Here is a 13,100-nt window from a genome sequence, read left to right on the forward strand (position 1 = left end):
TGTTATTCTCTTCTCTTCTCTTCTCTTCTCTATTATTGTTCCTAATCCCTCCAGATGTGAAGTACAATCAGCTGTGCTCTTTGTCATGACCCTGTAGCCAGCAAGATGCTTGTTTAGCAAAACTGCCCTATTCCTACTTTTTTTAATGGATGCTTGGCTCTAATTCCGGCCAGCTGTTGTTGACCACGTCTCAATTTTTCAAACAGATGTCCAATTTGGGGAGCAGCAGCTATGCAGGTGCCAAAAAATTAAGACTGGAGACTATATGGCCCATGTTAAGAACTAGATCGAGGGACAATTCATTGCTCTGTAGATAGCTAGACTCCAAAAGCACTAACTGCTGGGAGAACGCTCCTGGTTTGCTTGGTTTAATGCCAGAAACACCACCCAATAAAATAAAATAATTGCCTTTCCTTATTGCTTGGAGTGCCTCTTGGTTTTCTGCAGGGCTCAAGTTGACAAGAGAATCCAAGACAACATAGCCAAGAAAAGGGGGGGGGGGGAAACTGGCAGGGAAGAAACAGAGGAGAAAGATCTTTTCAGGGAAGATGTGCTGGTTGGAGAAGAATTTTTAAATCCAAGGTTGTTTTTAGCTTGCTGAAAATCAAACATTTAATCAACTAGCAGTTTTTAGTAGTATATCATGCTGGGAAGAATCTATACAAAGAGAAAACAAGTGTCTACACAGTACATCATCTCACTTTTTCCAAGTCTTCTCAGCAGGAGAGCTGAAAGCAATTCAATTCCAGCTTCATTTTTCTCCTTCAGATGAAATAATAATTATTTACCTCAAGCCTCAAACCAATTACAATGCAGAGTATCCAAAGCTATATTGGGATTTGAGAGTGGAAACGTTCATAAACTTCTCATCCTTTGTCTAGAAGTTAAAATAGGACAGTTATCCTAACTCCATGATGGCGAATCCATTTGCCAGAGGTGGCACGCAGAGCTCTCTCTGTGGGCACATGCACTGTTGCCAGCTGCTCTTCTGGTTTCTGGCACACATGTACGCCAGCCAGCTGATCTTTGAGCATGCCGGTGCCCTGGAAACTCGAAGACCAGCTGGCTAGCACACATGCGCGTGCCAGAATCCAGATGGCCAGCATGCACATGCAGACTGGCCAGCTGGTCTTTGAATTTCCGGGGCTCCAGTGTGCATGTGCATTCCAGTTTGGGCACTCAGTGCCAAAAGGTTTCGCCATTACTGTCCTAAATGGTGAATATTCCTTAGATGCATGAGATATAAAACTCCCTATAAAAAATTACAATAGCAATAGCACTTAGACTGATATACCGCTTGATAATGCTTTAAACCCCCCTCTAAGCAGTTTACAGAGTTAGCCTATTGCCCCATCCCGGGGTCCTCATTTTACCGACCTTGAAAGCCTGAGTCAACCTTGTGTCGGTCAGAATCGAACTCCTGGCAGTGCGCAGAATTAGCCTGTAATACTACATTCTAACCACTGTGCCACCATGGCACAAGAATAGAAGAATACTTTTTTTTGCCCCTCCCCTTCCAAAACCCATCATACCCCATATCTTATTACCTGGCTCTCAGCTTATTTATCACATGTTCAGAAGAGGAGAGGTCTATGGATATCTACCATAATCCAACAAGAATTTCTTACAGCAAAGTAGGATCTTGATCTAATAAGAGTCTTCCATATGAGGGCATATCTATCAGAGATGGTATTCAGCCAGTTCTGACCTGTTCCGGAGAACCGGTAGCAGAAATTTTGAGTAGTTCGGAGAACTGGCAAACACCACTTCTGGCTGGCCCCGCCCCCATCTATTCGCTGCCTTCCGAATCCCAGCTGATTGGCTGGGTCTTCTTCTGTTGCCCAGGAGAACAGAGCTGGAAAGCAGGTTAGTGGGGTGGGGAGGGAATGGGGATTTTACAGTATCCTTTCCCTGCCATGCCCACCAAGCCATGTCCACCAAGCCATGCCCACCAAGCCACTCCCACAAAACCAGTAGTAAATTTTTTTGAATCCCACCACTGATATCTATCCATCAATTTTGGATAACATTGGGGAATCAGATATCTCTTTTAAATTTATTTGTACATAATATGGTTCTGATGCTCTCAAATGTGTCTCATTCGATTGATAATATTAAGAAAGCATTGGAAGAATTTACAGAAACGGTTGGACCACCGGTTAATTTTCACAAATCCCATTTTATGATTTTTTTTTCACACACACTCAGAACTTCAAAAGGACATTTCTATAGATGCAGGGATCCCAATAGTATATCCATCTTTAAAATATGTAGGCATTACTACTGCTAAACTATTTAATGTGGCTATAATTTAAAATGGAATTTTAGGAGAATGAAGAAGGGAGGAGGAGTTGGGAGGGGGAGGGAGAAGAAGAGAAGGAAAAGAAAGAGGAAAAAAGGGGAGAAAGAAAGAGAAAGATCAAGAAAAGGAAAAGAAACAGCCAGATTTTGGAAGAGGCACAAGACCAATTTACAATTTGGGATCTGCTTGGTGCCAGCTACAAAAGGTTTGACATTGCACAAAAGACGGCAGCAGCTGTTCAGTTTCTAATACGGTGGAGCTCTGCTATCATAGCCAAAAAAATGCCTACATCCCACACTTACACCTACACGTTCATACTTATAACTAGATAGGCGTAATAGTACTTCATGCAGTTTTTGCTACCCTATAAAGCAAATCCTGCTGTTCTTGTTTTGCATGAAAACAAGAACAATGGGTCTAAGTACAATGCTGCATTATAAAATTGCAGTAAGTAATAGGTATAAGCACGGAATATAAGTATCAGTTATAACTTACTTATATCCTTACTTTCTCTTTACTGAGTTTCACCTTTTTGCTTTCTTACTGTTTCATTTAAAACATTTGTAATATCTCTGTGGGCACTAGAATCAAAACTGGTTTGATAGCAGATTTTCTTTTCTTTTAACAACCGTATCATCCATCTGACAAGCTCAGTGTCTTTAACTCAGGGGTGTCCAAACTTGGCAACTTTAAGACTTGTGGACTTCAACTCCCAGAATTCCGCAGCCAGCAGAGCTGGCTGGGGAATTCTGAGAGTTAAAGTCCACAAATCTTAAAGTTGCCAAGTTTGGACACCCCTGCTTTAACCGGTGAGCCATCGCGCTCCCGTAGTATGTATAGGTATAAGCAATATAAAGTTTTCTGGGCAATGGACAACCACTTTTACACAGGAATCCATTTTAATCATCTTGCAAAGAAATGTAAGTAATAAAAACATCTTCCAAATGGCAACATTTCCTTCTCCTTCCATAAAATTGCCTTCTTAATTTCACAAATATATTGCTTTTATCCTGAAAAAAATAAGACGCTGATAGCAAAAACCGAATACGGTGAAAGCTACTGCAATCTGTACATAATTAATTTAGTACCTATAGAAAGAATTTATCATTGGTCAGGCTCCAAATTCCAAAAAAGAGACACACTTCGGTTCTTCTAAGTAGTTTCCGTTATTGTTCTTTACATATTGGCCATAATCTTGCCACACTAAAGCAGACTACTTGCCCCATAAAACATATACTCTGAGAATTATTAGGGAGTAGCTGTTTTTACCCTCTTTCTCTCACGCAAACTATCGAAACTGTACTGGGACGCTGGAGAGCATTCCATCATGTCTTTCCATGCTTAGCTACACAACTAAGCTGGAACACCTAAAGAAACATTAGGCTTGTAACAGATATCCAGAAAGATTAGGTGTTTCAATTGCTCCATCTAGTTCAGAGGTGTCAAACTCAATTTCATTGAAGGCCGCATCAGGGTTGTGGTGGGGGACAGAGTGGGTGTGGCCAGGGTGGGCATGGGCAGCTCAACATCACTCGTGTCGGGAGCGCCTGTGGTGGCCTGAGAGCTCTGCCAGAGAAAACAGGCTTCCATGATCCGTTTTCGGCTGCGACGGCCTCTTGCAAACTTCTGCCAGAGAAAATGGAGCTTGGGAGGGATGCACATGGCCTCCCGAGCTCTGTTTCACTGGCAGAGGCACAGTGGGCCAGTCCTTCACTGTTTCCAGCCCCCGGGCCAGATCTAAGAACCCTCTGGGCCGAATCTAGCCCCTGGGCCTTGAGTTTGACACCCCTGATCTAGTTCTTCCCAGCATGCACTCATTTTAGTCAAACGAAACCTTCTTTTTGGCATTGTATCAAATGCCAATAGGAGGAAAAAACATATGACACTCTTGAGTTCTAAGAGGCAGAATATAAATCTGAGAAATGACAAAAACATAGTTTAATGTCACAGCCAGGCTGGACCCAAGGATAATAAAAATCAAATCCAGACTTACAGTTAGTACACTCCATTTCAGTATCACTGAAGCTACATTTATCTTTCTGATTCTTAGACTCTTTTTCTATTCATTTTCACATTGTCAGAGTAGGAAAGTTCATTGGGGAGGGAAACAGAAAACCAGCAGGCGTTCCATCAACATGCAGTTGTCCCAAACCATGAATCATGGTGCTTCTCGGTCAAACTAATTTACGTCCTGTACTGATTGCTCCCATCATTTACAGAATTTTTCTAAGCAACACAGACTATAAAAGGCTTCCTATCCTGCAGTACTTTGTGCTCTTCCTAAATTTCACTATGTCCTGGAAGTTTTTGATTGCTTTCCCTATCTTGGCTTTTAGCTACCTCCCCATGCCTGTTCCAGTTCTGATTTGCTTTCTGGTCCTGATTTTCTGCTTGCTTTTCTTCATCCCACTTTATAATCCTCCTGAATTATGCTGATTCAGACAAAAATCTATGAAAATAGATAAACCTATCCAGGTGCAGTATGATTTTACTGTATGTCATCAGTTTTTTCTTTTGTCATAGTAAAAAATACTATTTAACAGCAAAACTCTGGAGGGCCCTGAGAACTTCACCCAAAGTTTTTCAAGGGGAGCAAATTATGCATTGTTCTATTACATATAGGTTTTGTGATATAAGAAAGGAAAGTGAGATATCAAGAAAAATATTTCAACTATTAGAAGTTTAGGATGTATTAATACAGAGGTGTCAAACTTGATGTCATTGAGGGTCACATCAGGGTTGTGCTTGACCACGGAGCAGTGGGGGGTGGGTAGCCAGGGAGGGTGGCCAGCTCGACCTCACTTATGTCGGTGACCCAAGTGCTCTGCCAGAAAAAAACAGAGCTTGAGAGGGCTGTGTGTGGCCCTCCAGAGTTCCATTTTCAGTGGCAGAGGCACCGTGGATGGGTCCTTCATTGTTTCCAGATTGGCACCGCAAGCCAAATCTAAGCACCCCATGGGCCGGATCCAGCCCAGAGGCCTTGAGTTTGACATCCCTGTTGTCAGGCCTGCAGAGGTTCCTTTAAGAATCTTTGGCCTGCCACACTTTCTTATAATTTCCTATGTGTTTCATTAGTGTAGTAATTAGGAGGGGGGATAGAAAGGACTAGGATTGTGGTATGTATTGTTGTCATTCTTTCTTAGAAGCCAAGGTCATCTTTTGTCTCCGCACCTCGACACCTGACCGGAAGCAGAGAGGTGTAGATGCCAGCGTGGAAGATGATGATTGGAACATGTGATGAATTATGGGGTGTGGGGATAGAGATGAACTTTCAGCTGGATGAACCCACAGGATGTAAAATAGAGTTGAAATTTCATAGCATAATGCCAACATGTCTGTCTTATTAAATTGGAGCTTTAAGGATAACTTTGCCTTGGACAATGATTTAATTCTGCATGATATTTGGAACGCTGACACCTGTACTAATATCTCACTGTCCTAAGTCTTGCCCCCATTTCTGATAAGTGAAAGAATTTATCATTTTCCTAAGAATTGGGATTAAAATGTTTGTATATTAACAAGCCACAGAAATGTCTCTTTCATTTTAGAACACTGACATCCTTAGCTTTCAATATTTCATTTGGCAATGGAACTTTAGATGTCCTGCACAAATGCTATAAGCAAGGCAAGACATTCATTTCCACAGGCAGTTGGAAAGGACCAGCTGTGCTGGCAGATGTTGCCCATGATTAAATTCAGAAGGAATCTGACACATAAAGCTGGAGCATTGTAGCTGGGGGACAATGAATTCTCTTCCTTCCCTCCCGCACTTAATGTGTCATCTTTGCAGCCCTCTTGGCTGGAAGCCAACTTCCATAAAACTCAGTTACAATCTTCTGATTCAATTAAACATTGTAAAATCTATATTTTACAGTAAGGTTCTACATTTAGGCAACAAAAATGGAATGCACAGGCACAGTATAGGTGGTACCTTGCTCAGTAGTAGTAACTGTGAAAGGGATCTTGCCTTGCCAGTGTTGGTGGGAGATTTCTTAGTGTTCCTTGATTAGGCTGTTATATCAACAACACCTTCAAAGCAGGGGTGATATTCACTTACCTTCCCTACTGGTTCGCAAATGTGAGTGCGCTGCATGCACTTTTGGTGAAAAAAGGGCCTAAATGGGATGCCATAGAGCTGGAGCGTGAGGACGGGGTCAACCGCGATTTCTGCTACCGGTTGGGGCAAACTGGTCCGAATCTGTAGAATACCATCTGTCTGAATGTCTGAAAGAATGCAGCCAAGCTCAGAGAGCACCAAGGACCCCATGGTAAAACTATTACCATGTTAAATTCAGTCTGCAAAATAACCCCTTTTGGACAGATGAAAAAAAGATGTATATATTTCTTTCGTCACTCAATAATGGTTTGAATTGTGACCCAGAAGTTCTGCTAACGCAACCCAAACTTTGTTTGAAGTCCATCTAATGAATTAGCCTTCAATAAACTCTCCAGAAAACAACAAGAACCCTGCTTATGATTCATATGAAAATGGTATTTCGTAAATTCCACAGCTGAATAAACCTGACATTTTCCCATTTTCAGCCTCATCAAGAATATAAGATTAATATACTTCTCCATCACAAGTGAAATGACTTTTACTGACTTCTGTTTTCCACCTTTCTACTTCATATTAAAAAAAAATGGATATAGTTGCCAGGAACAATTCTGAGTGAAGGAAAAAGCTCCAGAATTGTGATACCTTCCCAAGCACAGATTATTGTTCACAAACTCTGTTAACCAGATTATTTTCATAATGAATTCATTTTGACAACAGCAATGAAGCCTGTTTGGACCATATGAATCATCCTAGTTAACTCATGCAATTCCTTCTCACAGTTGATTACTACTCCTTTTATAATAGTCACTGCAAAGCTCTCATTTTCAGTAGGATGAAAGAAACCCATTGAATTCCTTTGCTTAATAACTGCATGCCAATATTTGAATTGGGATGCGGTGGCGTAGTGGCTACCACGCTGAGCTTGTCGATCAAAAAAGTCGGCAGTTCAGCGGTTTGAATCCCTAGCGCCACGTAACAGAGTGAGCTCCCGTTACTTGTCCCAGATTCTGCCAACCTAGCAGTTCAAAAGCATGCAAAAATGCAAGCAGAAAAATAGGAACCAACTTTGGTGGGAAGGTAACAGCGTTCTGTGCGCCTTTGGCGTTTAGTCATGCCGGCCACATGACCACGGAGACTTCTTCAGATAGCGCTGGCTCTTCGGCTTTGAAATGGAGATGAGTACCACCCCCTAGAGTCGGGAACGACTAACACATATATATGAGGGGGAACCAACCATTTGAATAAACCACTTAACTATAAGGGTGAAATATTCCAATTCTTGAGGCAAAAACCTGTATTCTGAACAATTCAAAAGATGCATAAGAAACTTGAATCTGGATGCGATAAAAGAACCAGCTATTTGTATTATAACTATATTATTCCTACTTTGTTTTTCAATTTCAAACATGAATATAAGTATTCGTATGTACTGTGGATTTTGGAGGCTTTTTTAGATTTTCAAAGAAGGCTATCACGGATGCCAAAATACTGGATTAACCAGTTTATTGCAACTGGAACATTCCCAATATCCTTATTCTCTGCCATCCCTTGTTACAGCGATGAATATGAACAGATCATTCCCCAACTCCTAATCATCTATGACAATAGCACCATCTTGAATATACAGGGCAATTCTAGCAAATCACTACACCCTGAAATCTGAAAGAAATCTCCATTTTCATATATCACTATCTAGCCATGTATAAGGCTCGGTGGTTAGGCTTTATAACATTTTTAATTTAATTTAATTTTAATTTAAGAAACATCCCAAATGGGCACAAATTCACTTAATAAAAGTGAATTTTTCAATTCACAAATCTCCTCTCCAAATAATGATTTCAAAAATAATTTCCAGCAATTGTAATTATGAAAATAAACAATTATCTTAAAAAAAGAGAATATCTTTGACATGATTAGGCCAGCTGGAAAGGATGGAATATTCTGAATTGTTGCATACTTGCCATGACTTCTACACACACACTAAATAAAACAAAAGAGACCCTGCTTTTGTTTTTGTTCATCTTGCAGGCAAAAAGATACATGTCCCTTAAAACATGGAATGAACTTCCAAAATCTATGGACGGAATCCACACGTCTGAGAAGATTGAAGTCACTAGTCAAAAGAATTGACCAGAATGAAAACTGAATGTACCCATTATCCTCCTTTCCACTCCTTCTCTCACTTCTAATGCCTTTATCTGTGATGGCAAACCTATGGCATGTGAGCCCAGCTCAACTCCACTGCGCATGCGGACATGTCTCCCACCAGCCAGTTGATTTTCGGGTTTCTGCTGCACATGTGGGAGATATGCATGCGCGGGGATGGGGGCGGTCATGAGCGCATGCGTGGGGGCAGGATGGGCATTGGGGGCAGCACCCCCACCCCATATTTGGCCCCAGGAGGCTTTAAGGAGGCCTACAAGATCCAAAATGGGGCGCTGAGGGGTCACGCAGGGGGGCGGGGGCACGGGATGCGCGCGCGCACATTGCATTATGGGTGTGGGCACACGGGTGACACGCTTTCAGCACGCAAGAACAAAAAGGTTAGCCATCACTGACCTATATCAACTAATCTCAAACTTTGAGATTATCGCCATACCTCTCTAAAACTGCACTGTGGTATTCCATGGCTGGACAACCAATTGGCCCAGAGGAACGAATGTTAGAAGAATAGAATAACAGAGTTGGAAGGGACCTTGGAGGTCTTTTAGTCCAATCCCCTGTTCAGGCAGAAAACCCTATACCATTTCAGACAAATGGTTGTCCAATTTCTTCTTTAAAGCTTCCAGTGTTGGAACATTCACAACTTCTGGAGGCATCTCTGGTCCCCTGGTTCATAAATATTATATGTGTGTGTATATATTCTGTTCCTCCTTCTCTCCCTCCAGTAGGAAATTATACCCTCCAAGAAAAACAGGTGCTCTAACTCAGGGGTGTAAAACTCAATTCCATTGAGGGCCGAATCAGGGCTGTGTTTGACCTCGAGGGGCTGGGGTAAGTGTGGGCAGGGTGGGCATGGCCAGCTCGATATCACTCTGTTCAGGGGCACCTGCGGTGGCTCCCAAGAACAGGGAGGAACAGGCCCGAAAACAGGCTCCCGAGCTCCATTTCTGGCTGCAACGACTTCCTGCAACCCTCTATCAGCAAAAACGGAGCTCAGGAGGGTGTTCTCGCTGGCAGAGGACGCCTGGAAACGGACCTTGGGAGCCTGTTTTCCCTGGCAGAGACACCATGGACCGGTCCCTTGTTGTTTCCAGATCTAAGCACCCCGTGGGCTGGATCCAGCCCGCAGGCCTTTGAGACACCTGCTCTAACTGGTTAGTTAGTTATGACTGGAGCCGCATACAAACAAGCTAAATGAGTCAATAAATAACTGCAATCAGAAGCACCAATCTTGAGGAGACAGGGAGAAACAACCAGGGATCCCTCTGCCTCTCAAGGCCAAGAGATCACCAGTTTTTTGCTTCCAGTTGCAACAGAAAAATAATCAGCTGCAAAAAAAATGCAAGTAAAGGTTCATTTTAAATGGATTATCAAGCAACACATTTTGAAAGCATCTATAGCACATGTGTACCATTCATCCCGCAATTCCGTTGCTTATCTGTCCAGGCGTCCCACTGTTTTAGCAGAGTCTTCTGGACCTCATTTGTCTTGTAGATTAGATGTGGGTGTGGCCCTTCTCTTGATTCATATTTCTTCACTGGCTCAATGAAGTAGTCTCCATCAGGCAAGTGGAAGTAACCAGTCTAAGAAGAAATATTTGGATTTAATACAGAATCATATTTCATATTTATGGCATCCAAATAATATTTGGATGCAATACAACAATCTGAAGTTGCACATACACACCCATACTTATTCACACACACACACACACACACACACAAAACTAGCACAAAACTGGGATCTCCTTTGGTAGATGACAAGTGAGCTGTTTTGGAGGTTAAAGCAGAAGCTTGGATTCTTGAGCAGCAATTACGCTGCCGGGAAGAATTATGTCAATCTGTTTCCAGATTGAAAAACAGGGCTACAAACTTCAATCTGATTGTGAAGTCCAACACAACCAGGGGTAGTATTCAGCCAGTTCTGACCGGTTCTGGCGAACCGGTAGCAGAAATTTTGAGTAGTTCGGAGAACCGGCAAATATCACCTCTGGCCTGGCCCCACCCTGATCTATTCACTGCCTCCCGAGTCCCAGCTGATCGGCTGGATCTTCTTTTGTTGCTCTGCACAGGAGAACGGAGCTGGAAAGAAGGTTAGTGGGGTGGAGAGGGAAAGGGCGTTGGTACTTACCTGATACGCCTCTTCTCATAGTGGGGAGGAATATCCAGGATGGGTTGACCTTGTCCTCTCATTGATTGGGCTGAGTCAGATAAGCTCTTTGGGCCATGCCCTGGTCACCAGATACCACCCAGGTATCGGCGAAGAACCTTATCCGACTCGGTGTGTCATCCACTCCAGTTTATCTTAGTTTCGTTTATTTATTTCTTCAACAGAACAGCTCAACCATCAAACATAACGCTCATGTTACATAACCATATCAGGGAGGGGCTGGATATTCCTCCCCCACTATGAGAAGAGGCGTATCAAGTAAGTACCAATGCCTTTTCTCCATAGTGAGGGGAGGAATATCCAGGATGGGACGTACCAAAGCTTACACGTCTCTAGGGAGGGTTACCCATGTTAAGAACTCGCACAAACCTTATGCCTGGTGAGGCATCACCTCCGCCCTGTGCACAGCTTGCAACACCCTACGTCCGAATGAAGCTTCTGCAGAGGCAAAGGAGTCCAGTTTGTAGTTCCTCACGAATGGTGAGGGGCACGTAGCTGCCCTACAGATCTCAGTCAATGAGGCCTGGGTGGCCCAGGCCGTTGAAGTGGCCGTGCTTCGTGTGGAATGCGCTGTAATAGAGCTCAGTGTTTGCAGACCCCGTGCTTGGTAGGCAGTAACAATACAGGTTCATAACCACCTGCCTATGTTGGTGGATGTCACCTTGTTCCCCAGGGATCCCGGCTGGAAAGAGACAAATAGGGCTTCAGACTTCCTGTTCAGCCGGGTTCTTCTGAGGTAAATCCTCAGAGCCCTCCTTATGTCTAGGTTGTGCCACTTCCTCTCTAACGGGTGAGAGGGGTCCGGGCAGAAATTGGGCAATATCAATTCTTACGAGCGATGGAAGCAGGAGCACACCTTAGGGATAAAGGAGGGGTCCAACCTTAGTACTACCCTGTCCGGCTAGAACATGCAGAGATCCTCCCTGGCCAACAGAGCCTGTAGTTCGGATATCCACCTGGCCACTTTAAGAGTCAAAAACTTAAGAGACACAGTTTGCAGGAGTACGAAAGGAGAGCCTGTCAGAGCATCCAACACCTTATGCAAGTCCCAGGAGGGGAATTCGAACAGGAACCTGCCTCAATTAAGCTGCCAATGCCGCCATTACCTTCATGAAAGCTCGAGGGGCGGACGACAACCCGAAAGGCAGGGCTCAATACTGGAAGTGGTGCCCTAGATAGCAGAACCTGAGATGTTTACGGTGTTACGGGGCTATGGGTATATGCAGGTAGGCCTCTTTGAGGTCAATGGAGATGAGAAAATCTCCCTGCCTAATGCCTTCCAGGATGGAAGTATCAAAGGGAATCCTCACCTGTGGGGGGGGTCCCCATCTGCAGTCCTGCCAGGAGAAAGAATCCCTGGAAAGCCTTCCCCAGGTTCCTGGCCAGAGGTAGCCCTCTTGCTGCTGGCCTTGTGGCAAATGTACTCCAAGGCTCGGTGCCTCCGCCTTTCATATTTGGAGCCAGGCTTTGCGGACTTGGAGCTGCAGCCTGCCTCTTTGGCCCTCTTGGAGGAGACGTGCTTTCTCTTTGCCTTTGCCTTGCCTCCTCCTCTTCCCCTAGCAGCCTCTGTAGCAGTCTCTGACCTGTTTAGCTGCTCCTCTGCTCCTCCGGTGGGGCTGCTGGCTGCTGGGCTGGAGTCTTGTGTCTTGCTGGTAGCCTGTACTGTTGGGCACCGCCATCTTGGATCAGGTGGTTCCAAAATGGCCACCGGCTCCAAATTCAAAAAGTTCATCTCCCTGGGAACACATGAAAGCGGCTTGTGCCTTTGGGGCTGCCGCGTGGCTTCCGCTGCCGCTGAACAGCTCTCTCTCTTGCTTCCTCCGCTCTCTTCTGAGCTTTGCGAGCTCCTGCCGGCTGCTATCTCTCTCTGCTACTTGCAGGCAGGCGCGGGTGCTCCGCTGCGTTCAAAACGCCACGGTTCGCCGCTCGACCCCCTGGGTGGGGAGCGGCGGAACACTCTGGCGACGGCTGAGTCTCTCCGACATGACTGCCTTTCCGAGGCTTCCAGGGGAGCGTCCCCTCACCCGCAGTCTCAATTAGTGCCCTAAGTCTCTCTTTATGACCTGGGCTGCGCGTTGCCCTGAAGGGCTTGCTGCGCGTACTCTCTCTCTCTCTTCCCAGCCAGGGAATCAGCCAAGAGCCAGTTACTTACTCAGGCAGGGAGGCAGCGAATGCAATCAAGTTAACAGTGAGGTCAATCCTTTCTTTAAAATTTTCCAGGAGCTTGGGATGATCACAACCACCCGTTGAGGGACTGAGTTGATAACTGGGTGGTACCTGGTGACCAGGGTGTGGCCCAAAGAGCTTATCTGACTCAGCCCAATCAATGAGAGGACAAGGTCAACCCATCCTGGATACTCCTCCCCTCACTATGGAGAATGGAGATTTTGCAATATCCTTCCTCAGGAG

General features: G+C 44.5%; 1 protein-coding gene across 1 annotated transcript in view; it reads right to left on the reverse strand.

The window, feature by feature from the left end:
- ADAMTS12 (ADAM metallopeptidase with thrombospondin type 1 motif 12) overlaps window positions 1–13,100 on the reverse strand; it is a 207,559-nt gene that overhangs the window by 120,145 nt on the left and 74,314 nt on the right. Inside the window, exon 3 of the mRNA XM_081942601.1 lies at window positions 9,934–10,105. Within this exon, the coding sequence (XP_081798727.1) occupies window positions 9,934–10,105 (172 nt within the window). The remainder of the gene's footprint in view (window positions 1–9,933; window positions 10,106–13,100) is intronic.

This window comes from Natrix helvetica, assembly GCF_964273705.1.
Source record: "Natrix helvetica genome assembly, chromosome: 2".
In the NCBI taxonomy this organism is placed as follows: domain Eukaryota; kingdom Metazoa; phylum Chordata; class Lepidosauria; order Squamata; family Natricidae; genus Natrix; species Natrix helvetica.